Raw genomic sequence first — 27,299 nt, forward strand, 5'->3', positions numbered from 1 at the left:
GCCGGTTTCTGTGTCGTTGTCTAGAAACCTGAATGGCAGTTCTTTCCTAGAAGTAAGTTTTTGTGTCCTGAAATGTTTCCATGAGCAACTGGAGACCAAGGCAAACCACAGATTTTCTTTCTTTCTAGATCCCCCCTGGGATTCAGACAGACCAGAAGATTCGGATGAGTGGGAAGGGCATCCCCCGGATTAACAGCTACGGCTATGGAGATCACTACATTCACATCAAGATAAGAGTTCCAAAGTGCGTGCCCACGTAGCCATGGTGAGGTCCGCCCATCTCCGCACCTTCCCCACCGAGCACGGCCTGGTTGAGGGCTTTTTACTTGCCCGGCCCTGTGCTGAGTCCCCTGGCCCGGGTCTGCTGTCAACTGCTGTGAGCACTGAGGCTTGTGCAGGCTTATGCTACTTCCTCCCTCTAGTCAGGTGTGTCCTGCCCGAGTTCCCCCTTGCAAAGTAAGGCGTAATAATAAAAAAAAAAAAGTCGGACTTCTTAGCTGCCGGAAAATTGAGTGATACATCAGGCACACGTGGCTGTAGCTGCTGTTGTTGATTTTATCATCACTGCTCTCAGGGCACTGGGGGTCTGCGGGGAGAGGCAAATCTGTAACTGGATTATGGCACGTGATGTCTGCATCCTCTGGGGAGGGAGGTATGAGCGCAGTGCTGTGGTGTCCGACCCCTCTGGGGAGGACCTGCTTTCCGGCACTCCTTTTAACTTCCCACTAAGATGCTCGTAAGAGGGCCTCGCCCTCCCCTTTTAAGTAAACTATTAGTATTTATGGAAGCTGTTGAAAAACAGCTTAGGGTAGTTTAGGAGATTTTCTTCTTTCTTAACATTATGTTAGTTTTCAGGTGTACTACAATTGTTTGACAGTTCGATGGGTTATGTGGTGCTCACCATGATGAGTGTCGTAGTTTCCATTTTCTTGATTGAAGCTTCAAGGGTGTGGCTCTTAGATTCGGGGTGTGTGCCCCTGCCTAGGTCGGGGGGCCCCACATTTCCCACATGCTGACCTGGGAACTGACCAACCCATCATTTAGAGGGCTGCCCAGAGGAAACACTCAACTGTGTTTGGTCCACAGGAGACTGACAAGCCGGCAGCAGAGCCTGATCCTGAGCTACGCTGAGGACGAGACCGACGTGGAGGGGACAGTGAATGGCGTCACCAACACCAGCACGGGTAAGGCGGCACAGCGACATGTGGAAGTCCTCTCAGTTGTTGGAGGATGCATGGTTCAGGAGCCATGTTGGGGTTTCCGCTTGTGGGGAGCATGGTAGAAAGGGGAACTGTGAGGTAGGAAGAGCTGAGTGCCAGCCGCGCTCCTGAGGAAAGCCGCCCTAACTTGCTCCGTGTGTGGTGAGCTCGGGAAGTCAGAGAGTGCCAGCACGCCTCCTGCCAGAGAGCGGCTGTGTGTCTCTGAGAGCTGCTCTTCTGAGTTCTATCCGTGGTTCTGCCACTTGCCTGTGACCTTGGGCACAACCCTACATGACTCTCCTTGTAGCATTTGAAGGAGAAGATGGATTGGAAGGCTTTCTGCAGTCCTGACCCAGAATGCATCACTGAGACCTCAGTTTAAAAACCGGTCACGTGGGGTGCCTGGGTAGCGCAGTCGTTAAGTGTCTACCTTCGGCTCAGGGCGTGATCCTGGCGTTCTGGGATCGAGTCCCACATCGGGCTCCTCCGCTGGGAGCCTGCTTCTTCCTCTCCCACTCCTCTGCTGTGTTCCCTCTCTCGCTGGCTGTCTCTCTGTCACATAAATAAGTAAAATCTTTAAAAAACAAAACAAAACAAAACAAAAAACCAGTCACGTGACTACAGATCTGCTTGTGCACCTCAGGTCTGACTCTGAATTTGGCCATGAGCACAGGCCTCATTTCCCGCGAGCTCTAGTGTCATGCTCTGTCTGTGGAGAGTATTTACCTGTTAGTGATTCAACACCAAAATGCCAACAGGCAGGAGCTTTGGTGATGGGCACCATAGCCGTGGCACCTCTTCCCGTGGGAGGTGGGGGTGAACTGTGGAGGAATACTCATCCTTTGTTGGTGGGGACAGGCTGTGTGGGTGCGCTGGCTTCAGCCGCCCATGCTTCCTCCTTGTTGCCTCTTTGTGTTTTTGTCTGGTTCGAGGATGTCCCTCCCGTGTCCTCAGAGTCCTAATGGTCAGTCGGAGCAGGTGATGGGAGTTTTCCAGTGAGTTGGAGGGCTTGGTCTGGGAGCCCAGGGTTGGCGGTCCCAGCGGCAACAGCTCTGCATGGACTTTGTTGAGCTGCGTTGAGTCCAGGGGACCAAGTCCTCTGTGCAGAAGCAGCCACTACAAATCCTGTCGGTAGCCTGACCAAACAGAATGGTTTGGTGCCTAGACTTCTATATTCTTGTTACATCCCTTCAACTAAAAAGAAGTGAGAATAGCTGTTCCACATAATTCTGGTTGTGCACCTCCAGTGTCTTCCTGAATGGCAAACGTTCCCAGTCACCTAGCATGGGCATCATGCTCTGCAGACACCCTAGGTTTCCTCCTCTCCCCACTTGCGGGGGAGCTTGGTATCCACCTGAGTGAGCCCTCGGTGCTGACGTGGGCCTCGTTCACTATACTAGGATGTTGGTGTTTTTATAAGTTCCTTTCTGGTAGTTTAAATTGAGAGTTGGTCATTTGGTCAGCTTTTGAGTGCCCCTCTGACCCTTGTGATTTTCATGGTTCCTTGTCCTGATAGCTAGTTCCCTTCCCTTGTTCAGCCAGGCTTTATTGGAATCCTCATGTGTGCCAGACCCTTTGCTTGTTCTTCCTTTTAAATTTTTATTGACAAAGTTCTGCTGAGTATAACTTAACTTTATGCATTGAATGCATTCATTTTTTTAAAAAGATTTTATTCATTTGGGACAGAGGGAGGGAAAGTGTGTGTCAGAGAGAGAGCACAAGCAGGGGGAACAGCAGGCAGAGGGAGAGGGAGAAGCAGGCTCCCTGCTGAGCAGGGAGCCCGATGTGGGGCTCGATCCCAGGACCCTGGGATCATGACCCAAGCTGAAGGCAGAAGCTTACTCGACTATGCCACCCAGGCGCCCCTCAAAACACTTTTTTAACAGCCTCCAAATACACACAAATCGGAGCGTTCTTGGAGACTCATGAGAGTCATCACAGATACAAATTGATTCCTGGGTGTCTTTGCTTTCATTTGGGGAAGGGGCACCCGGAAGGCATTTGGGATAGATAGAATTACATAGGAAACTGACCTAAAGTTTTGGGGGGATTTAGGATCCCTTGCTTATATTTGGTCCCTGATGCAACTGATGAAAACCTTAACGGCTGAGCCTAACTTCTTTCCCAGTCTGTGAACCAGAAAGTCCAGAAAGACGTGGTCTGTTTAGGGACCATGAGTGCTCAGGGCTGAGCAACACAGGACACAGGGAATTGGGGCACTCTGATGGGACTGTGTGACTTCTTTTATTTATTTATTTATTTATTTATTTATTTATTTATTTATTTATTTAAAAGATTTTATTTATTTATTCGACAGAGATAGAGACAGCTAGAGAGAGAGGGAACACAAGCAGGGGGAGTGGGAGAGGAAGAAGCAGGCTCATAGCGGAAGAGCCTGATGTGGGGCTCAATCCCATAACTCCGGGATCACACCCTGAGCCGAAGGCAGATGCTTAACCGCTGTGCCACCCAGGCGCCCCAGGACTGTGTGACTTCTTGAGTCAAAGACGGTGTGGCTCATGGTTTGTGTTCCTGGGTTATCGTTAATTCTTGGTGACAACACACATACATACGTTTGACTGTAAGTGTAGAAACCAGTTCCAGAGCTCATTATTGGGTATCCCACCTTCCATTTCTCTTCTCTGACACAGTTGATGGTGTTGACCTTTACACAGAGTGGAGGCAGGAAGAAGAAGAAGGGAAAGACATTTTATTTTATTTTATTTTTTTTTAAAGATTTGATTTATTTATTTGACAGAGATAGAGACAGCCAGCGAGAGAGGGAACACAAGCAGGGGGAGTGGGAGAGGAAGAAGCAGGCTCACAGCGGGGGAGCCTGATGTGGGGCTCGATCCCAGAGCGCCAGGATCACGCCCTGAGCTGAAGGCAGACGCCCAACCGCTGTGCCACCCAGGCGCCCCGGGAAAGACATTTTAATAGAACGGGAGGTACTCTTGCTGGCTCAGTCTATGCATGTAGACGGTTCAGGGAGTCAGGCTGTGACCCAATCCTCAGAAATCAGGTCCTGGGGTCCTACTGGCCTCAGTTTCTTCAGACGTATGTTCATTTAGCATTTGTTGTGTGCTAAGAAATGTGCTAAGAAAAGAAATGCTAAGTGCAGAGACAGGGTCCCTGCCTTCAGCCAGCTTGCAGGTATTGGGAGAAGATGGCAAGCATTGAACCCCAGATGTGTGCCAGGCCCTCCTCATAACACTAGGACTTTGTGCTCATGGAGAAGACATTTTGGCCCCAAAACATGGCACATATTCATGGGATGAGCCCTACCTGTTACTCTTCCCCTGGCGTCACTTTACCTGTAAACAGCCGTCAGGCAGTTCTGACTTGGGATCCCTGCCTGTAGTAAGCTGGTAGTCTCTTTGAATCCCCCAGCACCTTGCACAGCACCTGGCACAAGGCCGGCTCATAGTAAATGTTGGCTGAGTTTATTTGAATTCATTTTCCTAACCATCGGCTGGGAGGTCCTCTGAAGGATGGAAGTGTAAGTCCTTCTCGGGAAAGAGGAGACCTGTGGCCTTGGCTTGAACCTCTGTGTTGGCTGGGCAGCCCCTCTGGCTGTTCACGTTCTGAAGGTGTAGACTAGAAATGCTCGTGTAATGCCCACTTGGCCGGAGTGGGCTTCCACCATGGGCATTTCCTCTTCTGAAGGCTAAAGTCAGATACTGGCTATATTTAAAGAAGCTTTGGAAGCAAAGCTCCCTTGTTTGTATCCCATCCTGAGATCAGAAGGCACCTGAATGTCCAGGATATCCTGTAAGGACACATCCCTCCTCCTGCCCCAGGCTAGAAAAGCAGTGTGTTTTTAGACTTTGTCATCTACGTGCAGTTTATTCCTGACATGTGGTTCAGAACTTTAAATTCGGTGCTTATATCCTTTGATGCCCCCGCCAGTAAACCTTATTCCTGAAGGAGACCGTAGTCCTTTTATCCAAATTTTGAAATAGAGCTCGGGGGCGTCTGGGTGGCTCAGTCGTTAAGCATCTGCCTTTGGCTGAGGGCGTGATCCCGGAGTTCTGGGATCGAGCCCCACGTCAGGCTCTTCCGCTGGGAGCCTGCTTCTTCCTCTCCCACTCCCCCTGCTTGTGTTCCCTCTCTCGCTGGCTGTCTCTCTCTCTGTCAAATAAATTAAAAAAAAAAAATCTTGGGGCACCTGGGTGGCACAGCGGTTAAGCGTCTGCCTTCGGCTCAGGGCGTGATCCTGGCGTTGTGGGATCGAGCCCCACATCAGGCTCCCCCGCTATGAGCCTGCTTCTTCCTCTCCCACTCCCCCTGCTTGTGTTCCATCTCTCGCTGGCTGTCTCTATCTGTCAAATAAATAAAATCTTTAAAAAAAAAAAAATCTTAAAAAAAAAACGTCTGCCTTCAGCTCAAGTCATGATTTTGGGGTCCTGGGATCAAGCCCCATGTCAGGCTTCCTGCTCGGCAGGGAGTCTGCATCTCTCTTTCCTTCTGCGGCTCCCCCTGCTTGGGCGCGCGCTCTCTCTCCCTCCAATAAATAAATAAAATCTTTAAAAAAATAAAATAGATGAGATGGTGTTCCTGGTGGTGGGGGTGGGAATTTCTGGGTGTGTGTCTATGTTTTGTTGTTTCATTTTTTTTTGTGAATCATTAACCAGTTAACTAGGCGCTTGGTCTTGGGACTTTGGCCACTGTGGCTCAAATGTCTGTCGCCATGGGGTATAACGGCTTCCCGCCTTCTGGGTGACGAGGACAGCAGAGTTGGGGGAGGAGGCTGACAGCAATCCGAGTGTTTCTGTGTCCCATCGTGACTGGTAGCTAATAGCTTGGGTTCTGATGTGCTTGGGTTCTGATGTCCGCTGATGCAGGGCCCTGTTCTGCTGTTATTAGCTGGAAAACCTTAGGCAAATCACTTCCCCTCTCCAGGCCTCAGCAGTAGCATCTGTAAGTTGGGAACGATAATAGCACCTACTTCATGGGGTCCTTATGTGATCAGAAGAGATCAAGTAGGGGAAGCGTCTGATGTGGTACCTGGTACATGTTAAACATTCCACCAGCTCTAACTCATAATGATGTGTGCACACACATAAAGATTTGTCATCCCCGTAACAATAACATGACGAAATTCAGTATTCTTGTCCTCCTGTGTCCAAGGAGGCCCAGGAGTGACGGGAACTTTCTGGTTTGTGTGCTGCTTTGTGTTAGGACGGTCTTTGTTACTTACGCCTTTATGTAAGAACGGGGACATGAGAGACTAAGGGAAGGCACACGTGGCCTTGTCATCTGTGGCAGTGGCACCTCTGCTGTGGTGATTGTACAATGCCCAGATCCTTCGTGGGGGCCCGTGGGAATCGGGGATCACCCGGCCACCTTGGCTTAGGTGATTGCTCAGACCTTGGTTAGCATATCTTGTTTGGGGTCACTGTTCTCTCTCTGAAGACATTCCTGAGCTCTGAGAGCATACTGGGTGCACGGGACTGCCTAAGGGGCTGAACCCAGGATGACCCTACCCACCCCTGCTCAGGGTTTGGTACCCTGGGGGACCATTTCTTACTGTGACACACACTGTACTTGGCATATGCATCCTCGTACGTCAATGACGTGCCCTGCAGGTTAAAATGCTGAGTATGGGTGCATAGTCTAGCTCATGGCAGACGCATGCCCTGCCTGCCGACTGGTTGGCAGATCTTGAAAAGGACGTGCTTATGCAGCAGACTTGATCTCCGTAGCCTCTTCCTGGGCCCTGAAGAAACAGCACAGCAGGTTCCCTTTGTCCAGAGCAGCTAGGCTTTGATGCTTCTGATAGGGAGTTTGCCCAGTGACATACAGGGTCCCCCGCTGCCATCGTTCTAGGTGAGAAGAATGGCACGTGTTGTGGGATTCTGCGAGGCAGCGAGTCCCCTCCCTGAGTGTCCCGGAGATGTTAGGTGCACATGTATGGAGCGTGGAAGCTGATTGGTTGGTCTTGGCACACGTTCTTCACCTTCTAAGAGTTAGTGGCGAGGTTTTTACAAGCTTGGGTTCTGGACCCGACTGCTTGGGTTTGAGCTCCATTCTCCCTCCCACCTACCAGCTCTGTGACCTTGGGCAAACTACCTAATCTCTCTGTGCATTTGTGTTTTATGTTTTTTATTTTTTTTAATCCATGAAATTTACTTGTCAAGGATTGAATAAGCTCCTGTGAAATCTGTATGGCCTGGCCTGGCAGGCATCTGACACTTGGCAGTTGTGACAGTGGTTACGATAGAGATAGCTGGTCATTGTCCCTCTCTGTGTCCTATTTCCCTGTTGTGGGCCAGTGACTCGAGGAGCAGTTGGGATACACTGAAGCACTGAGTGGCCCATTTGCTTCAGTCATCTGTCAGGCGAGGCCGCCCTGGCCCACCGACCTGGGAGTGGTACCCTCCCCTCCCAGGGTGGTGCTTCGTGGCTTCTTGAGTGACCAGCCCCTGGGTGGCCAGGTGTGGGTAGGCGGGGCCAGGGATGGGACTCCTGGAGGTGGTGCCCTTGACCCCAGTTCTTTCTGCTGTTTGTGCCCAGGTGGCAGGACCATGGATAGCTCCGCAGGAGGCAAGGCTAGGCCTGAGGCTGGGGAGGACAAGGAGGGATTCCTTTCCAAACTTAAGAAAATGTTTACCTCCTGATACCCAGCCGAGGTAGGAAAACCCTGAGGTTTCTTCCCCTTTGTTTCCCTGTGAACTAATCCCAGTGTTCCCTCACTTTAACCAATACCATACCCCCTACCCCCAGCCTTGGAAGAGGTGCCAATCTAGGTGTGGCATATCTGGGTCTACTCAGAACCAGGCCTCCCAGTCTGTGCAGATGTCTGCCTCAGGGCAAGGTGGCAGCCTTAGCCGGCAGCGCTGGCCGAGCCAGATCGCTCCAGCCGGCCTTCTGCCCTGTCCACTTCCTGGAGAGGTTGCACTGGGAGGCTGCCTCACAGCCCTCCTTCCAACAGCTTCCAGGGGGCCTGCTTCCCGCAATAGTGGAAACCAGGCTACCCACGGTCACAGAGGGCGAGTCATAGCAGAGCCAGGCCTAGAACTCGGATCTCCCCAGCCTCCTGTCTGACTCATAGTGCCCGACCTGCCTGGGAGGCTCAGGGCCACATAAACCTCCTGGGGCGGCCTGGAGTCATGCTTGTTCACTGTGGTGTCTCGGGACTGGCTTTTGACTTGTTGTGGTCCCTGGTGGCTGGGACTCCTGGTGCAGTTCCCTCCCAGGGATGACAGAAGCTCACCCACAGGGCATCTTCCTCCTGGGATGCTGGTGAAACGTAACCGTTTGTGTCTTGGCTCAGGAAAACGGTCCACTGGAAACTAGGCCGGGAGCTGCAGCCCCTCCTCGTGGCCAGGGCACCAGAAGGATTCCAGAACAGCAGCACCGAGCCCCTGCCTGCAGAAGCCCCGGGCCGCCTTGACAACAGTAAAATCATGTGACAACACACGTCTCCATGGAATGGTCACAGGGGACAGCCCCTGGGTAGTAAGGTGTGGCACGTATAAGGGATGGTAGAACTTTCCTGTCCATGGGTAGGTAACGTGGCCTCTTCTGGCTCAGGTGGAGTAAAACAACTGGACACTTCTTACAGAGCTAAAACTCTAATTTGGAATCAAATGTGGAGATATTAGTTAAAGAATTAAAGGCCATGCTTACAGCTTAAAAATGAAGCCTTAAGCTGCACCGAGTCATGAAGTGATTAATTTCCCTCTCAGCAAACCTCCGGGAGGTTCTGGAATGAGTCTTTCCTGCTAGGTTGTCTTTCTGAGGAACCTGGGGCCTGCATGCCCCACCACATCATCCACCCTTCAGCAGGGACGTCTTATTCCCTTCTTGGAGTTTGTTTTAATTCCCAGAGATCCCAAGCAGCTGGAACGTGGGCACCTTGGGGCCTGGGGAGGCACATACCAAAGGCATCCCTGGAGATGCCATTCCTGATCATGTGGGCCGTGATCTTTATCAGGATGGATAGTCCTTCCTTCCACCCCATGTGGGGTGGCCTCTTGTCCCCAACCATTGAGTTCTGTTGTTCTAAGCCAGGCGTTGAGTGGGGCTCCTGCCCTTCTGCTGGACCACAGGTGGTCACAGCTGCAGCCTGGGCCCAGCAGGCTAACGGCCTCTTAACCTGGAGCCCTGCCCCCTCTGCCTGCCAGGGGCTTGGTTCTCACCACTCACACTGTTGACATCTGTTTTCAGAAGTGTGTGTAAATTATTCAATGCTGAGAATCATCGTCTTCTGTAGAAATGTTTGTTCAGAAAAGGAAAGCACAGTCTGGGCAGTGGAAGGCTTCACCGTCCAGCCAGAGCAAAACACACTGTCCCCCAAACTCAGTTTGTAGGACGTGCGGGTTCCATGTGTTTCCAGAGCCTCTCACTGTGGTAAGACAGGCTAATGGAGAAAACTTATGAATAGCTTCCTTTTTGTTTCCCTTCATAATTACTAAAATAAAGTATCTATTACTGTCTGATCTAAGAATGTAAAATGATTCTGTATCAATGTAAATAAGATTACTGCAAAAAGATATTTAAAGCATAAATTGTGGTCCTTTCTTCTTTGAAATTTCAGAGTTCAAACCACTTTCTTTCTTTCTTTTTTTTTTTTTTTTTTAAGATTTTATTTATTTATTTGACAGAGACAGCCAGCGAGAGAGGGAACACAAGCAGGGGGAGTGGGAGAGAAAGAAGCAGGCTCCCAGCAGAGAAGCCTGATGTGGGACTCGATCCCAGAACGCTGGGATCACGCCCTGAGTTGAAGGCAGACGCTTAACGACTGAGCCACCCAGGCACCCCTCAAACCACTTTCTACAGGAGGTTAGCAGTGGGGTTGCCGGTGTTCATCTACGGACAGGGTCGCCCACGGAGTCATACCGGCCCAGGAGCACACACACACTGGTGGCTGGGTGGTGCTCTGACAAGCACCGACCCTCTAGCCTGGGTCCTAGAGCAGGGAACTTGCCGTAGGACAATGTGCTGATTGGATTGAATGCTCTGGAACTGAGTGTAACTTTTTCTTTGAGAGCCCACGAGAAGATGTGCATGTCACGGTCTCCCTCACTAGATTTTTTTCCCCCTTCTCTTATTTTCAGAGGAACATTGATTATTTATTTATTTACTTACTTATTTAGCATTAAAAGTTTTGCTCATTGTAGTTTAACTAGTTGGGGCTCCCAGCCGAGGCTGTCTCACAAAAGCCCTGATGCCTGACATATCCAGAGTGGCCCTGAGCACAGAGCTCAGGCCCATCTCAGGGCTCTGGGCTGAGCAGGTAAGCTGTGGGAGCCTTTGCCGGCCTGGGCGAAAAGGTTGGGAAGAGCTGGGGCATAGAGAGGCTCCGCGGTGACTTTCTGCAAGTTTCAGATAACCTCTTCATTCACTGGAAGGGGCCGAGCACTGTCCTAGATCCCAGGTGCAGCAGGGAGCTGTCTCATGACAACTGAAGTCTTCTTCCTGGAGAAGTCAAGCCAAGTCCCCTGCATGTCCTGTCTTTTAAAATCAGAAGTCGAGAGAAAGACTTAGAAATTAGAAAGATGGTTTTCTTGCTGGCGAGACAGCATTCTTGTGGTACCGGGCATCCTGCCCTTGGTGGTAGGAAGGTGGCAGGGCAACAAGCTGGAGAATCAAGTCCCACTCAAGGCTTGGATTTGGCTTCGTCCCACAGGCAGCCCCTGAGGCATTTGTCCCCGGAAGACTCTGTAGCCTCTCAGTTGAGACTGCAGCATGAGATGAGCTATTCAAAAATATAAAAAAGTAACTCAGCCCCTGAACCTTTGGGGACTGAGAGGAGTGGAGAGGTAGGTGGGGAGGGAAGGCGCAGTCACACGTGGGTGAGGCTGACCTGATCTGGGTACTGGAGTGTGGTTCCGACCCACCGGCAGGTTTCTGCTTGGATTTGTTTCCCACCTGAGCCGTTCTCCTCCTGAGGCCTTTGGGTTTGGGTGGATGTGAATGCTTGCTTCCCTGTCGTGAAAACACCCCCTCAAAGATGACAATCCCCTCCAGTCTTTTAAGCTTCTTGGCTACCCAGGTGTCCAGAGACTACCCCGCCCTTGCTCTGCCCTTCTGCCGCACTGGGGCCTGTCACTGAATCACATGGACACTTGTAGCTCTCTCAGAGGTGTGTTTTAGCACTGGGAAACCTGTACTTTCTATCTTTTATTTATTTTTTTTTAAGATTTAATTTAGTTTTTTAACTTTTTTTATTTTTTAAAGATTTTATTTATTTAATTGAGAGGGAGTGTGAGTGATTGAGTACGAGTTGAGGGTTGGGCAGAGGGGGAAGCAGACGTCCCGCTGAGCAGGCAGTCTGATGTGGGGCTCCATCCCAGGACTCTGAGACCATGACCTGAGCTGAAAGCAGACGCTTAACTGACTGAGCCACCCAGGTGCCCCAAAGATCTTTTTTTTTTTTTTTAAGATTTTTATTTGTTTATTTATTTGACAGAGCACAAGTAGGGGGAGCAGCAAGTGGAGGGAGAAGAAGAAGCAGGCTCCTCACTGTGCAGGGAGCCCAATGCGGAGCTTGATCCCAGGACCCCAAGATCATGACCTGAGCCAAAGACAGATGCTTAATTGAGTCACCCAGGTGCCTCCAAAGATCTTATTTTTAAGTAATCTCTACACCCATGTTGGGGCTTGAGCTCAGAACCCCGAGATAAGAGTCACACACTGTTATCAACTGAGCCAGCCAGGCGCCCTGTATCTCTTCACCAGAAGTTATGTCTCTTTGGCATGATCCTTGTGAAGGGTCGCAGATGAGCCAGTCGGCAACTTTAAAGAAGGGGAAGGCTCTGACCTGCTCCCTCTGTGCCCGGGATACCGTAGGGAGTGGTGGAAACCGGCTGCCCTGTCTGACGGGGACGGCTCCTCCTCAGCTCCACTCAAGGGGGCTCTGCAGGAGTTCAGGCCCGGTGCTGCCAGGCCATCCAGGGCTTTGCCAGAGAGGCTGGGCATCCAGAGTTTTATGAGATGACTTTAGTTACTTTGTTTTTGGGGTTACCTATATTCTCCAACTCACCCGTTCAAAGTGCACAATTTAGTGGATTTTAGTTCAGTGTTGTGCAACCATCACCACAATTCTAGAACATTTTCATCACCCCAAGGAGAAACCCCATGTCCATTAGCAGTAGTTACTCCCCATTTCCCCGGGTCCCCCAGACCCTGCCAACCACGAATCTACTTCCTGTCTCTACGATCCCCCTACTGGGCACGTTTCATATAAATGGAATCATACAATATGTGACCTCTTTGGGTTCCTTCTGGTTTCACTTAATGTCTCAAGGGTCATTCGTGTCATAGCATGAATCCGTACTTACTCCTTTTCATGGCTGAGTAAATTCCATTCTGTGGAAAGACCACATTTGTTTTCCACTCATTCCCTGATAGACATTTGGATTATTTCCAGTCTTTGGCTATTATCAGTAACACTATGAAAGCCGTCTCATTTTAAAATGTTGCCAGCTACTTTTTATAAGGTACTTAGGAGTCGTCAAGCTCACAGACAAAGTAGAATGGTTCCTGCAGGGCGGGGCGGGGGGCGGTGGTGTGGGGAAGGGAATGGGAAGTTGATGTTTCATGGGAACAGAGTTTGGGAAGATGAAAAAGTTCTGGAGACGGATGGTCTGGTGAGGGCTGCGCAACAGTGAACTATACACTTAAATGTGACTAAAACGAGGGGCGCCAGGGTGGCTCAGTTAAGCATCCGACTCTTGGTTTTGGCTCAGGTCTTGATCTCGGGATCCTGGGATCGGGCCCTGCATTGGGCTCCGTGCTGAGCTCGGAGTCTGCGGGAGCTTCTCCCTCTTCCTCTGTCCCTCCCTGGCTCTCTTGCTCTCTCTCAAATACGTAAATCTTTTTAAAAAATGACTAGCACGCAAACTTTCTATTTTTACCACAGTTAGGAAAGTGAGAAATGGCACCTAACTAATGTATTTTAGAAAACCAGGCACCCGTAGCATCCATCCCGCTGGGCCACCTCCACCAGCAGCAGGAGGTTGTGGTGCCTGGAGTCATCCCCAGTGCGGTGCTGAACCACAGTCCTCAGCACTGGGTGGTGTGACCCTTGTGCGCATCCTTCCTGTGGTGACACACAGGCAGGGTACCTCAATTTCAGTGATCAGGGTGTGGGAAGGGCCAGTTTCTCTCGAGCCACATTTGGTTATTGCCAAGAGACAAGGGAAGAGGGTCAACATGGAAGTCTGTTACAGATCAAATGGTTTAAAATAATAGGATTGGGGGCGCCTGGGTGGCTGTCAGTGAAGCATCTGCCTTGATCCCAGGGTCCCATGTCGCGTGTCGGGCTCCCTGATCAGCGAGGAGCCTGCTGCTTCCTCTCCCTCTGCCTCTCACCCTGCTTGTCCCCTCCCCCCGTCAAATAAATAGATGAAATCTTTTAAAAAGTAAAATACTAGATTATTTTGTAACAGACCTATTTTTTAGAACAGTTTTAGGTTCTCAGCAAAACTTAGAGGAAAGTACAGAGATTTCCCGTAGACCCTCTGGCCCCACATGCACAGCCTCCCCTACTATCAATACCACCAGAGCAGAGCGCTCGTTTCAACTGATGAACCGATATTGTTATGTCATCATCACCCAAAGTCCACAGTTTACATCAGAGTTCGCTTTGGTGTTGTACGTTCTGTGGGTTTGGACAGATCTAGCATGACCTTATAACATCATGGAGTAGTTTTATGGCTGAGGATTTGGGTTTTGTGTGCAGTGTGGATAGATCGTAGCACCTGGAACCTCCTGATTGTTGTGCAGTTTTGTCTACTTCATTGGCTTTGGACGTGGTCTATTCCCACTGCAGTCAGCTGCTTTGGCCGCACCTGGGATGGGGTCAGTGGGTGCCACCTTTTACGAGGGACAGGGAACAGGCCGAAGGGCACTGGAGGCTAGCAGGGTTTGACCGTGTGTGTCAGGAGAGGGAGGGTGACCCAGAGGTGTCAGATCCTGCTTTCACAAATGATCTCATGGTGCCCTCAGAACAGCCTGGCCAGGTAGCACCAGGTAAGCAGACTGGCGAGGCTCAGCAACGTGCCCAGGTCCCATCACTGGAACTCAGTGTGGGCTCGCTGGTTTGCTCTGCACCTGGGCACAGGGGCTCCTCCCAGGCTCCGTATAGACCATAGGCCACTCCCGGATCTTATCACAGTGAGTCTCAGCCCCAACCAGGTGAATTTCCCACCCTGGGGCATGGGGGACTTGGCATCACATCGGGCTGGATGCAGATGGCCATTCTCTTGGAAGGTCACACTGTCACAGTCTTCCTTTCTGCCCTGTCTTGGGGAGGAGTGGTGGGGCTTGTTGCCCTCCCCTCAGTGGCCGTCCCTGTCCCCCTAAAGTAGGCCCCCTCCTCCATTATCTGTGCCTCCTTTTCTCTGCAGCCCTGTGTCAATCTATAACTATTCATGCGTATTTATATCTGGCTCTCCCACCAACCTAATCTCAAGGCACAGAGCATAATCTTTTTTGTTAATGTTGTATTTAGGTTGTCAAACACTTTTTCAAGTAATCAACAGATTGAATGAAAGTGGTGGGACTGCAGGTACAGAGGCTTGGGGAGGATGGAGGTTATGCACATCCGTAGAGGAAAAACAAGCCTGCCGTGGACTTCAGGCACAGGACCTTTGTTTGTGTTCTCTGGGCGTTGACCTTCCTCTTCTCTAAAGTGAGTGGGAGAAGTCAAACCAGCCCCACCTTCCCAAGCCGGTGTGCACACCACCAGCAAGTTCACACTGTCACTTCCTTGGCTTTGCCTCCAGCCTTTGCTATAAGCAACGTGTCACCTGTTTTCAGCAGTGTGCAGTTATGGCGACCTCTGCTCCGCAGTCTGCCACTGCCCTTCAGATGTTCTGCCCAGCCTGTGCTGAAGATCACCCACATCTTAGGGCTGCTGCAGATGGGGAAAGCCCCCCCACCCAGAGGGTGACGCCTTCAAGCTCCAAGAATGAACATGCAGCTGGCCTCACCAGCTCTCTGGAGATGAAGGCTGCATGTGTCTCGTTGTCAACAGGCACCGCTTGTGGCTGACGTGGGGAATCCCCTCTGCGCCTTGGGACTCTACACGGTCCAATGTAGTTGAAGCAGCGGTCAGAGCCGCTTCTCTGGGCTGTGGTCACAGTGCTGTCTCCCACCTGCTGGACGAAACTACAACTGCATTTATGTTCTGTGTCTTCAACCCTCTAGCCCCCTCCAGGGGAGGGGCGCTGGGTTCCTGCCACTTGGTGCTTCCTGTTGGAATTTTCATGCCCCAGCAGCTGGCACCCCAACCCCAGCCCCTGAAACAAAGCCCTCTTCTTTTGGAACCCATCTGTGAGAACAATGGCCTTTATTTAAAAAATAATTTTTTTTTGTAACACAAGAAGGGATCACTGTGACTGTACCTCCCGTCCCCCCGACGGGGCTGAGAGGTGGCAGGGTCAGAGCCCAGCAAAGTCTCCTTTGTGCTGCTCCAGCCACTGGTCCAGCGTCCTGGCCTTGGGGTTGAGCTTCAGGGTCAGTTCGATGTCTCGGTCAGGTTTCAGGACATAGAAACGGAACATGTTGGCCAGGTCCCGGGCGCCAGGGAAGCCATACTTCTCGTAGTCCTCTGGGGTCGTCTAGAAACAGAGGGGAGTCTACTGGGTCTGTCAGCATCTCTGGCACCCCAGCTGTGGGCAACCCAGTCCCAACCCAAGTCCTTTCCAATAAGTTCATCCGAAAACCCTTCTAAAAAGATTAAAGTTCAAAAACCACTGATTTTTTTTTTAAGGTTTTATTTATTTATTTGACAGAGACAGCCAGCGAGAGAGGGAACACAAGCAGGAGGAGTGGGAGAGGAAGAAGCAGGCTCCCAGCGGAGGAGCCCGATGTGGGGCTCGATCCCAGAGCACTGGGATCACGCCCTGAGCCGAAGGCAGACGCTTAACGACTGCGCCACCCAGGCGCCCCTCAAAAACCGTTTTAAGTCAACTTAAATCCTATTCTTTCAAGGGGCACCTGGCTGGTTCAGTCAGAAGAGTGTGCCACCCTTGATGTTAGGGTCGAGTTTGAGCCCCACAGTGGATGTAGAGATTACTTAAAAAAAAAATATAGGGGCGTCTGCCTTCAGCTCAGGTCATGATCCCATCGGGCTCCCTGCTCCACTGGGAACCTGCTTCTTCCTCTCCCACTCCCTCTGCTTGTGTTCCCTCTCTCGCTGGCTGTCTCTCTCTCTGTCAAACAAATAAATAAAACCTTTAAAAAAAAAGTCATAAATCTTGTTCTTTTGAGATCGTGAGATGGAAACTTCTCAGCCCTTTCCAAACCAGAATTCTGCAAACATCACTTTCTTGCTCAGAAACCAAAGCTGTTCCCCTTTCCTGACCAAACTGAGTCTACACTCCTCAGCTCCTGAAATCCTCCACAGCTGCCTCAGACCTTTCTTTGTTTAGATGTATGCGCGGCCATTTAGGGCATGTTTTCTAGAGCACCTCCTGGCACTAAGGAAGCACTTACATTGATTACTCCATTCAATCCTAACCACCAGGGAAGGAGATACTATTCATACACCCATTGTATAGATGAAGATACTGAGGCAGAGAGGGTCTGGGACTGTGCCTCTAAGGTCACAAGTGGGTGTTAAGGGCTGGGAGCAGGATCTGAGTCTGGGGGGGTCTGACCCACCTGAAACACACCCTGCCACAGCCTCCCCATCATTGCTCTGCTTGGGTCTGGGAGCTCTGTGGGTAGTTTTTGTTTTTCAATGACTTGGGAGTTTCCCAGATTTTCTTTGATAAGTCACTCTCACTACCATAATGGGAAGAACCAATAAGAAACAAGGCACCCAGGGGTCTGAACAGGAAGACAGAGGGTCAGCGGGGAGAGAAGGGGCCAGAGGGCCTCCTGCCCACCTAGCCAGGCCAAGAGGAGACAGGGATGGGGCCCATCTCTCTGGTCTCCTTTCCCTTCCCTCCCTCAAGTCACACCCCAGAAAAGCCCAGCACCCCTGTGTGTTCACTCTTGTCTTGGACCCTCGTGTCCCCTCTTTCTGGAAACCTTCCTTGCCTCTTGGTCAACTGCCTAAGCCAGAAATTTCTCTCAGCAGCCACACTTGGCCCCCAAGCACAGCATGACAAACGTTCATAGTGATGAATTCAGATTTACCCTGCCCGGGGTCATGGGGCAGCCCTAAATGCTGCTTCCCTACCACCCATAAAGCCCCCACGGGGGTTAGAATGACCAGAACGGGGCTGGCAGAGCCCCCTGGTGGGAGCTGGGACGGTACCCATCCCAGGCCCGGGCCCCAGGAGCCTACCTTGGCATTGCGCACGGTTTTCCCGGTGTGCTTGGAGAGCAGGGCGGCGTACTCTTCTGCTGTGTGCTTGCAGGTACTGAGCCCAATGTTCCGACCGACGTACTCTTCTGGCATCTTCAGCAGGCTGAGCACCACGGGACCCAGGTCGGTTACAGATAAGCCATCCATGGGCACATCACCCATGGGCAAGCCTGGGAGAGGAGGGAGGAGGGGTGTGCTGGCACATGTTCCCGCCAGCCCATCGCCAGGACACGTGCACAGGTCAGCACCCCTGGTGTGTGTGGTGGACAAGCAGCAGTGAGGTTCAGTCAGGAAACGATGCGATCCGATCTCTGCCACCTTGGCACCTGTTTACGCCCTGAGCCCTGGTTGCTCCATTTACAGAGTGGAGGGAACGCTGGACCTGCCCACCCTCTCGGGGCTGAGACACGAACGGAAAGGAAATGAAGGGGCTGCTCCCGAGGCGCCGGCCCCACTGTACTTTGTCGTATCTGGAATTCCTGATGTGGAAAGCCAACTACACTAACAGGAAGGCCAGAGTGCCGAGGCCAGGGCCTGGCCCAGAGCAGCACGTGGCAGGGGAGGCAGAGCAGTATCACTTGGGTCCTGCTGCATTCCTCACCCATGACAAGGGCTACAGCCGCTGCCCATTCAGGTCACCCGGGGACCTTGTGGGGACAGAGCTCAGCTAGACACGGAACACAAGAGGTATCCCCGAGCAGCTCTGCAAACTATAAAGGGCGATGCCAGTGTGCCAACAGAGGCCCAGACGGCTCACTGTCCCTGCTGTTCGTGCACAGGGGGAGGGGTGGCCAGCTGAGGACCGCGGCTACCCACAGGACACAAGCTGCCTAAGGTACCCTGCAGCCCATTTACAGCTTGAGAGGAACGTGCTTTCCTCCTCTGCGACACCTACCACTGGACCTGATCCTCCAGATCCTCTCCTTACCCCCGCAGGACAAGTAACAATGCACTCATCTCTATAACAGACAAAGCATTGCCTCACTGCCTCCTGGCAGGTTTTCTCATCGCCCCTGCAAAAGTCAGTGATGCCCATTTCACAGAGCAGGAAGCAGAGGCCCAGCAAGGTTACATGCTCTGTTCTAAGTCACAGGCCATGCGAGAACCTGGGCTGGGACCCGGAACCATCTGAGGACAAGCCCGTTTTCTACAACACCCGCAGCTCCCCTTGGGGAGAGCAGACGCTCGGGAAGGAAGAAGGGCACTCACTCAGCAAGTAGCTCTTTCCGTCGGGGGCTTTCTGAGGCAGGAAGTAGGAGAGGAGGTTCTCAAAATAGCAGGAGAGCCGCACGCTGGTCATGGGAACTCCGATGTCCCGGAAATATTCCTCCACCTCCCCTTTGCCATCAAAGTGGCCCGCTGCCAGTCTCCCGGCCGTCAGCTTCTTCATGTTCTCCAGGCCACTGTAGACCACGTAGTGAAGGCCCAGGCGCTTGGCCAGATCGGCCAGCAGCTTTCCCTGTAAGCAGGAAAGGGGAAACCACAAAGCTGAGAGGGAGGATGTGTAATCACAGCCCAGGCTCTCCCACTCCTGTTGCCACTGTGCCTGATGCTAAGAGGCTGACACCACTTCATCCTCTGATAAGGGCCCCTCTTCTGGAATGATGCTCACACGTGGTACCACGCCCTCTCACACACCACTGTGAGCCTTCTGTCCTAGTGTCACTTCTCGAGATCACCCGGGGGGTTGCACTTCCCCATATGCTCAACTGTGGCCCACCCATGTGCACTGTGACAGGTGGGGGTAGGTCTGCTGTTTGGGAGAGCGCTGCATGGAGCTCTCCCCCCTCTGCCTGCTCCATACAAAGCCATCCTCCGTGAAGGGCCCCAGCAGTCCACTAGGGAGGTGGTACAGCTCAGGGATGAAGTACACACGCTACTCAGGGGCCACACCTGCTGTGCAATGCACTAGCCTCAAGATCCTGGACCAGGGACCTAACCTGGCAGCTGTTAAACGGGGAGCCATACCACCTGCCACATAAGGATGTGTAGGGGGTTGAACAGTGGCCTCCAAAAAGATATGTGCACATCCTAACCCCCAGAACCTCTGAATGTGACCTTATTAGGGAAAAGAAATCTGCAGATATAATTAAGGAACTTGAGATCATCCCCGGTGGGCCCTCAATCTGTGGACAAAGGTCCCTATGAGAGACTGAAGAGGAGACATGGAGAGAAGGCCACATGAAGGCAGAGACTGGGGTGATGTGGCCACGAGGAGAGCCAGTTGGGCAGAGACTGGGGTGATGTGGCCACGAGGAGAGGCAGCTGGGCAGAGACTGGGGTGTTGTGGCCACGAGGAGCGCCAGCTGGAAGAGGCAAGGAGTGGAGTCGCCCTTAGAGCCTCCCTCTGAAGGCGCCTTCACTTTGGACTTCTGGCCCCCAGACGGGAGAGAGTCAGTTCCTGTTGTTTTAAGCCACTCAGCTTGTAATGGCAGCCTCGGGACGTGAACACAGGCTGTAAGGATAATGAGCCAAGATCTCCATCCACCAGAAGAGCTGTCCTCTCCACTCTGTGGGATGGGCTTCCACTTAAGATGTATTCAAAGAAAATGTCAAGGCTAAAAACATGTCTAGAGACTAGCGGTCCATTCCAACCTCCCTTTATTTTACGAAGGCCCTTTTTTCTAACAAAGCCCAGGGCAGGGAAGGTCCAAGCAAAGCTCCAGCTGGTTGTGGACGACGCAGGGCTGAAAGCTAACGTGCTGGACAGTCAGCCAGGGTCTCTCCTCTGCCACCACATTCCACAGATCCCTGAGTGCCCTGTGTGTGAAAGGCTTTGTGCAACTGTCCCCATCTTCAGTGGGACACAATGATGGCCACGTCTCACGTTCTCTGTCTCTTATCCCTCCCCCTGCCGCCTGGGCTCAATAACCAACTAACTGGAGAGAATGTGGGTGGAAAACAGAATAAACAGAAACATACAACACGTGAAAGGAGACATGGGGACTTTCTGGGTTGATGGAAATGTGTTCTGATTAGATTGGTAATATGTGGGTATATTTATATTCAAATTTTATCCAACAGTACAGTTAAAATGTGTGCATCCTATTATGAGAAAATGATGGGTCAACAGAGTTGGTTTTTTAGAAAGTGTAAAAAGTTACTGGATGACAGATTATCAGTTGCCTGGGGCTGGGGGAGGTGGGAACTGGGAGTGACTGCTAATAGGTACGTGTTTTTTTTGGGGGGGGTGATGAAATGTTCTGGAATTAGGTGATGGTGATGGCCACACAACTTTGAGAATATATACTGAACTATACACTTTGAAAGGGCAAACTATGGTGCCTGAATGACATCTAAACACAAGTCACCGGAAGAGGAAAGCATCTGCCTCTCATGCTTATTAAAGTCCAGGAGGACTGCATGGAAGAGGAGGGAAAAGGCCTGCAGTGGACGGTGGTCACAGGCAGAGTCAGCCCCTCGCCCTGCTCCTAGGCCAGCCTTCCCACATCCTCCCACCTGCCCTCACCTGCTTGACCTCCTGCTCCTGGCTTCGGTTTTCCCAGTAGTTGGTCACAATGAAGGCAGCATGGGCCCCAGTCAGGGCCAGCTCCATGCTGGCCTCGTCATCCTGGTCTCCCTGTACCACCTCTGCACCCTGCAGCCTCAGCTCCTTTGCTGCCTTCTGCCCAGGGTCCCGCGTCACCACTCGAACCCTGAATGTCCCATCTTCCAGGAGCGTCCGGGCCACTGAGCCTCCCTGAGCACCTGTGAAGAGACAGAAAGACCTGCAGAGTGGGACCTGCCTGGGCGTCCTGCTAAGGGGAAGCCCCAAAGGGAACGCTCCACACCAGCCAGACACCCAGACACTTTTCACCTGTGATCCTCATTGAATGCCTTACACCATTTAAAAAATAACAGCTCTACTGAGACAGCATTCACTCATCTTTTAAAGGGTACATGGTGTATATTTATTTAAAAAGTATTTTGGAAAATCCATATACTAGTGGGTTGATTTTACCCATAGTAAACAAATACTTACACTGGGCAGCTGAGACGTCTCCCACTGTGCACGCATCATACTTGCCTTGAATTTCCCCGGAAAAACTCATGGCTTCAGGTTAAATAAATACATAAAGCGTACAGTGCAGTGGTTTTTCTGCGTATTTAGAGCATGCAACCATCATCACAGTCAATTTTAGAACATTTCATTCCCCCGCCCCCAAACAAAACCCAGCAGCACTCACTTCCTCTCAGCTCTGGCAACCACTCATCTACTTTGTCTCTATCCCTCTGCCTCTTCTGGACGTTTCACACAAATGGAATCATACGGTATACAGTCTGCTGTGTCTGGCTCCTTTAACTTAGCATACTGTTTTCAAAGTTCCTCCATGTTTTAGCAGGCATCACACCTTTTAACAAATGTTTAAAATGTGGGACGCCTGGGTGGCTCAGGTCATGATCCCGGGGTCCTGGGATCGAGCCCTCAGTCAGGCTCCTTGCTCAGCAGGGAGCCTGCTTCTCCCTCTCCCTCTGCCTGCAGCTCCCCCTGCTTGTGGTCTCTCTCTCTCTGATAAATGAATAAAGAAAATCTTAAAAAAAAAAATGTTTAAAATGTATTATGGGGCAGCTGGCTGCTTGGGAGGCAGAACATGCAACCTCAGGGTCATGAGTTCAAGCCCCGCGTTGGGAATAGACTTTACTTGTACAAAATAAATAAGTAAAATGTATTACAATATTTAGTGCATACACAAAAGGATGCCAACACCCATGTACCCACCCCTTAGCTTAAGAAATACAGTATCACCTACATCATCTTCTTCTTTTTTTTTTAAAGACTGAGAGGTGCCAGACTCACTCAGTCAAAAGAGCATGCAACTCTTGATCGCGGGGTCGTGTCTCTGAGCCCCACTTTGGGTGTAGAGATTACTTAAAAAAAAATAGACTTTAAAAATGAGAAAATGACAAAAAGTAAAATCATCAAAAGGAATAAAATAAAAATCATCCATAAATATATGTATGAGAAAATTGGATGCAGCACTATTTGCAATAGTGGAAATTTGTAGACAAATGACGTGTCCTTGGGTAAGAATCTGTTAAAGAGTTGGGCTCCCTGCTCAGCGGGGAGTCTGCTTCTTCCTGTACCCTTCCCTCCTGCTCATGCTCTCTCTCAAATAAATAAAATCTAAAAAATAAAAAAGGGATTCTGGTTAAATAAGTAACCGATCCATGCAAAAGTGATAAAAAAGAATGTGGCAAATCTGTATGTATGACCTGGACGGGTGAACACTCTCCTGGAGTGGAAAAGATAAGTTGCAGAACTACAACTAACCTCACACAGTACTGGTGGGAATGTAAAATGGTGCAGTCGCTTTGAAAAACAGTCTGGTGGTTTCTCAAAGGGCTAAACACAGACTTACCATATGATCCAGTAATTCCAGTCTAAGCATGTACCCCCTAAATTAAAAACGTCTCTACACGAAAACTTGTACATGAATGTTCACAGCATTATTCACAATAGCCAAAAGGTGGAAACAAATCAAATGTCCATCAATGGATGAATGGGTCAACACAACATGGTCTACCCATGAAATGGAATATTATTCAGCTATAAAAAGGAGTGGGGTACTGACACATGCTACAAAGTGGGTGAACCTTGGGGCGCCTGGATGGTTGGGTGGATTAAGCATCCGACTCTTGGGGTGCCTGGGTGGCACAGCGGTTAAGCGTCTGCCTTCGGCTAAAGGCGTGATCCCCGCGTTATGGGATCGAGCCCCACATCAGGCTCCTCCTCTACGAGCCTGCTTCTTCCTCTCCCACTCTCTCTTGCTGGCTGTCTCTATCTCTGTCAAATAAATAAATAAAATCTTAAAAAAAAAAAAGCATCCGACTCTTGATTTCACATCAGGTAATGATCTCAGGGTCATACGGGGCATGAAGCCTGCTTAAGATTCTCTCTCTCCTGGGGTGCCTGGGTGGCACAGCGGTTAAAGCGTCTGCCTTCGGCTCAGGGCGTGATCCCGGCGTTCCAGGATCGAGCCCCACGTCAGGCTCCTCCTCTATGAGCCTGCTTCTTCCTCTCCCACTCCCCCTGCTCTCGCTGGCTGTCTCTATCTCTGTCAAATAAATAAATCAAATCCTTAAAAAAAAAAAAAATTCTCTCTCTCTCTCTGCTCCTCCTCCCCACTCCAAACTCCAAAAATCCCCCCAAGCCCCAAAGTGGATGAACCTCAAAAAACAAGACAAGTGAAAGAAGGCAGACACAAAAGGCCACATCTGTATGATTTCATTTACAGGAAAAGTTCAGAATGGGCAAATCTACAGACAGAAAATAGACTGATGGCTGCCAGGGGCCGGGGAAAGTCAGGAGAAATGCTAGTGGGTATGAGGTTTCCTTTGGGAGTGATGAAATGTTCTGAAACGGACTGTGGTGATGGCCACAGAGCTCAGGAATATACTAGACATCAGCGAACTGCACACTTTAAATGGGTGAATTGTATGGTACGTGCTTTATATCTTAAGGTGTTATATGTTTTTAAAAACATACAGGAAAGAAAAAAAAAACAGATGGGAGCAAAATAAGACACTTTACCATTTAAAAAAAATAATTGTGTATCTCTAACCTGTCTGGTAGGATACTCTGGAAACGAGGACCGTGATGGATGGGGTTGCCAGGACGGAGGTGGGAGGGAAATTTCGTTTTGGTACTATGTGCACATGCTTATTCGAAAAAGTTAAAGTAATTAATTTTTTAAAACGTGAAAGGGAATGTATGCCCAGGTCCTGTCCCCACCCCCCGCCGGGTCAGGGGTCCGAGACGCAAGACCCTCCCTCCAGGACCCGGCCACCCACCCTGGGAACTCCTCCCAGGCTCCGGGGGCTGGGCTCGCGCTCGCTCACCTGTGGCTCCAAACACCACCACCAGTTTCTTGTCTGCCATGCGGGCTGGTGCGGCAAGTGGGGTCCCAGAGGCCTAGGCGCCGTGGGACGAGGGGGATCGGCGATGGGGACACGCGTTCCTCCTGAGACTACTCCGCGCACGCACCGCGTAGACGCAAAGGGCTCCAGACACCGCGACCCTATCCGGGTCTCCGTCTTCCACCTCCCGCGCGGTGCACCCGGCCGCCGAGACCTCCACGACGCAGCCCTGGTGGGAAATGGTTGAGCGGGAACTTTGGGCCCCCAGACCTTGCAGCCGAGTCCACTGCCGGAATGGGGGGGGAGGTGTGGAACCTGCGGAAAGGCCGACCCCACCCGCAGTTCCAGCCCCGCCCTGGCAAAGCCATCCCTTCCCGGCCGTCCTGCGAGAAGGAACCCCAGCCGTGCTGCCTCGGGACTCTCAGTGTCCAGGCCCTCACTCCGCGCGGAGCTGACCCGCCTCCCCCCTCGGCGGGCACAGATGGTTCGTCCCGGCTCGCGCGGGCCTGGACTTGCGTCCGCGCCGCGCAGCCTCCTCGGCTGGCGGAAACCGGATATAGACGGACCTCCGGGGCTTCTCGAAGTGCACCTGCGGAGCGGTTTTGCGGGAGGCTGGCGGTGAGACCTGAGGATGCAAAAACAAAAGCAGAAACAAAACACACGGCTTTATCTTGCATGAACATCTGAACTTGCAGATACGGGGTGTCACCTAAAGATACTTATATATCATCTGGGACTCTCAACCCCCCAGGCTCTGAGTTCTTGCAAGCCTGACTCACCTTTGAGGCTGCTCCTAGTTGCACGGATTTGAGTTATTTTTTAGCAGAAAAAGTGAGATTTCTTTGTGTTCAGCTAAAACTCAAAAATGGCCCTGTCACGCCTCTCCTGAAAACTTATTACTGGGTAAGAAAAATTTTTTTCCTTTCATTCACTCACTCAATTCAGAATGTGTATTGACCATCCGGGAAGGTCAGCTTCGTAACAGCAGGCACATCTCTGCATTCACTGCTGAATTTCCAGCACTTAGCACAGCGCATGGCACGTAGGCGCTCAATAAATATTTGCTGATTGACCGGTTGTCTCAATGAGTTCCCGGGAACCCTAACTAAAACTGGTGATGTTTTCCCGAATCTAGTGGTGGAGATAACTTACAGGGTAATGTGTATTTTATTTATGTAAAATACTGGTCTTTATTATGAAATGCGTGTATTTATTTTAATACATACTATGTTTACTCGTGTTGGTATTTATAAATGAAGATTTCATCTATGTGTTCGTCTTGCATAAATCTTTTGCAGCCTCCTCCACATCCTGTTATGTTACGCCTCTATGCTGAGACTGTAAAGTTTGCCTGGGTGGGGCTCACCACGTTAGATAGGGCTAATTATTACTTATTCCTTGAGATTCCACATACCCATAATCTCCTCCAGGAAGCCCTCCCTGACCCCTAAGCTAGGCTAACTACTCCTATTCTATTCCCATCTCTATCTCACTGGTAAAATTGGCTACGATAGTAGGAAGGCTTCCTGAGAGCTGGCTTATGTCATGTTTGTCTCTACCTCTTCCTTCGGGCACCATATCCTGTACTTACTAGGAACTCAGTAAATACCTACTAAATGGAACCCAAGTGCATATTACTGTGATAAAAGATGAAGCTTTTCTTCAGTTACATAAGGATAAAGCATAAAACCCAATGTTCCAAGGTCTCCACTTTAAGGAAATAAATCTAAACAAGAAGGCATGTAGCAGGACCAGCTGCAGAATTTGCAAGGCCTGGTGCAAAATGAAAATGCAGAGCTCCTTGTTCAAAAATTATAGAGAATTTCAAGAAAGTAACAGCAGAGCATTAAACCAAGCGTGGAGGCCTTCTCAGAGTGGGACTGGGGTTACAAGCCCAGGAAGCCAGCCCTGGTGCCCAAGTTTAATTGAGTAGCATCTTAGGGCCAAAATGGGACACCGGGATCTCCCCTGCCTTTTGGCCTTGCTGAACCGACCACTTGGAAATCAGTGCAGGCAACGAGTGGCAGAGAATGGCATCTCTGCTCCTGGGTTTCTGATCAGTGGTGCTGGTGCCTGGGGTCTGTCTGGAAGTGTGTAGGTATTATTGACAGCCTGGGTAAAGGTATTGTCTCTTGAAGCCCCACCCAGTCCACAACACAATGGTCCCCTGAGGCCTGAGGAGAAAGATTTGGCTACTGACTGGCGTGCTCAGCTGTGACTCTGCACTTCCTGTTGGACTTTATATCTGACGAAGACTTCCTGCAAAACTCTTGCCAGTTCACTGAGCCCAGTGACATGTGCTAGTAATGATAACGGGGGCGGGGGGGAGGTGGACAACCGTCTCTGAGCAAATCTAAGCTCCACATTATCTCATTTGAAATTTATTTATGTAATCTCTAAGCCCAATGTGGGGCTCAAACCAGGAATTCAAGCCAGGCACCCCCCCATTATCTCATCTGAACCCTCAAAGCAATCCCCCTTCAATCAGTGCCACTGGATTTAATTCAATTTTGTGTGTATGTGATTGGGGCAGGGGCAGTACAGTGTGTACTTCCAATTATTATTTTTAAAGATCCATTCTTTTTTTAGATTTGGTTTTGATAGCCAAGTAATGTATAATGCATTTATGCATCTCATAAAAAACTTTGAATGGTACAAATAAAGCACAAGTGACCCTTGACCTCCCTCTGACATTCTCGTGTGTAAACCTTCTTGGCCTTTGCCTGCATTTAGATATCTAAACATGAACATGTGGAAAGAACATTTTGTAGTTAAAAAAAATAAAAGGGATCATACTGAATATATTTTTCCCCAGATTTTATTGTGAAAATTTGTAGACATAGAAAATTTGAAATAACTATATGTAGTGAACACCCATATATATACTTACCACCTAAATTCTCTAAAATGTTAACATTTTGCTATATTTATTAGACACCTATTATCCATCGACTATCTTATTTTTTGATATG

General features: G+C 50.5%; 3 protein-coding genes across 5 annotated transcripts in view; 2 read left to right on the forward strand and 1 right to left on the reverse strand.

The window, feature by feature from the left end:
- Window positions 1-9,712, forward strand: part of DNAJA3 (DnaJ heat shock protein family (Hsp40) member A3) — a 29,400-nt gene extending 19,688 nt beyond the window's left edge. The window contains exons 9-12 of one of the 2 annotated variants that reach the window (XM_026520423.4): window positions 129-244; window positions 1,087-1,184; window positions 7,716-7,831; window positions 8,476-9,712. In XM_026520423.4, coding sequence (XP_026376208.1) covers window positions 129-244; window positions 1,087-1,184; window positions 7,716-7,819 — 318 coding nt within the window. In that variant the 3' untranslated portion in view covers window positions 7,820-7,831; window positions 8,476-9,712. The remainder of the gene's footprint in view (window positions 1-128; window positions 245-1,086; window positions 1,185-7,715; window positions 7,832-8,475) is intronic. The other variant, XM_026520424.4, reaches the window with a different exon arrangement.
- Window positions 9,713-15,484: 5,772 nt separating this feature from the next.
- Window positions 15,485-24,585, reverse strand: NMRAL1 (NmrA like redox sensor 1). 2 transcript variants are annotated; one of them, XM_026520417.4, is made up of 5 exons: window positions 24,310-24,585; window positions 20,939-21,177; window positions 18,679-18,928; window positions 17,449-17,639; window positions 15,485-15,790 (listed from the first exon to the last, which is right to left on the reverse strand). In XM_026520417.4, the coding sequence occupies exons 1-5, from the start codon at window positions 24,347-24,349 to the stop codon at window positions 15,773-15,775; spliced, it is 738 nt and encodes a 245-aa protein (XP_026376202.1). In that variant the 5' UTR covers window positions 24,350-24,585; the 3' UTR covers window positions 15,485-15,772. The 2 variants fall into 2 exon arrangements, with proteins under 2 accessions (XP_026376202.1, XP_026376201.1); XM_026520416.4 differs by having other exon boundaries at window positions 15,485-15,772; window positions 24,310-24,583.
- A 276-nt stretch (window positions 24,586-24,861) lies between these two features.
- The window catches only part of HMOX2 (heme oxygenase 2), a 31,297-nt gene continuing 28,859 nt past the window's right edge, over window positions 24,862-27,299 (forward strand). Inside the window, exon 1 of the mRNA XM_044391573.3 lies at window positions 24,862-25,230. The gene's annotated coding sequence lies outside the window, so the exon portion shown is untranslated. The remainder of the gene's footprint in view (window positions 25,231-27,299) is intronic.

This window comes from Ursus arctos, unplaced genomic scaffold (genome assembly GCF_023065955.2).
Source record: "Ursus arctos isolate Adak ecotype North America unplaced genomic scaffold, UrsArc2.0 scaffold_2, whole genome shotgun sequence".
Classification (NCBI taxonomy): domain Eukaryota; kingdom Metazoa; phylum Chordata; class Mammalia; order Carnivora; family Ursidae; genus Ursus; species Ursus arctos.

Coding starts and splice junctions, on each gene's coding strand:
- NMRAL1 (XM_026520416.4), bottom strand. CDS start 24,349: ATGGCAGACAAGAAACTGGTGGTGGTGTTTGGAGCCACAG. Junction 21,178..24,309: donor GGTGGTGTTTGGAGCCACAG/GTGAGCGAGCGC, acceptor GTCTCTTCACAG/GTGCTCAGGGAGGCTCAGTG. Junction 15,773..17,448: donor AAACCGTGCGCAATGCCAAG/GTAGGCTCCTGG, acceptor CTCTGTTTCTAG/ACGACCCCAGAGGACTACGA.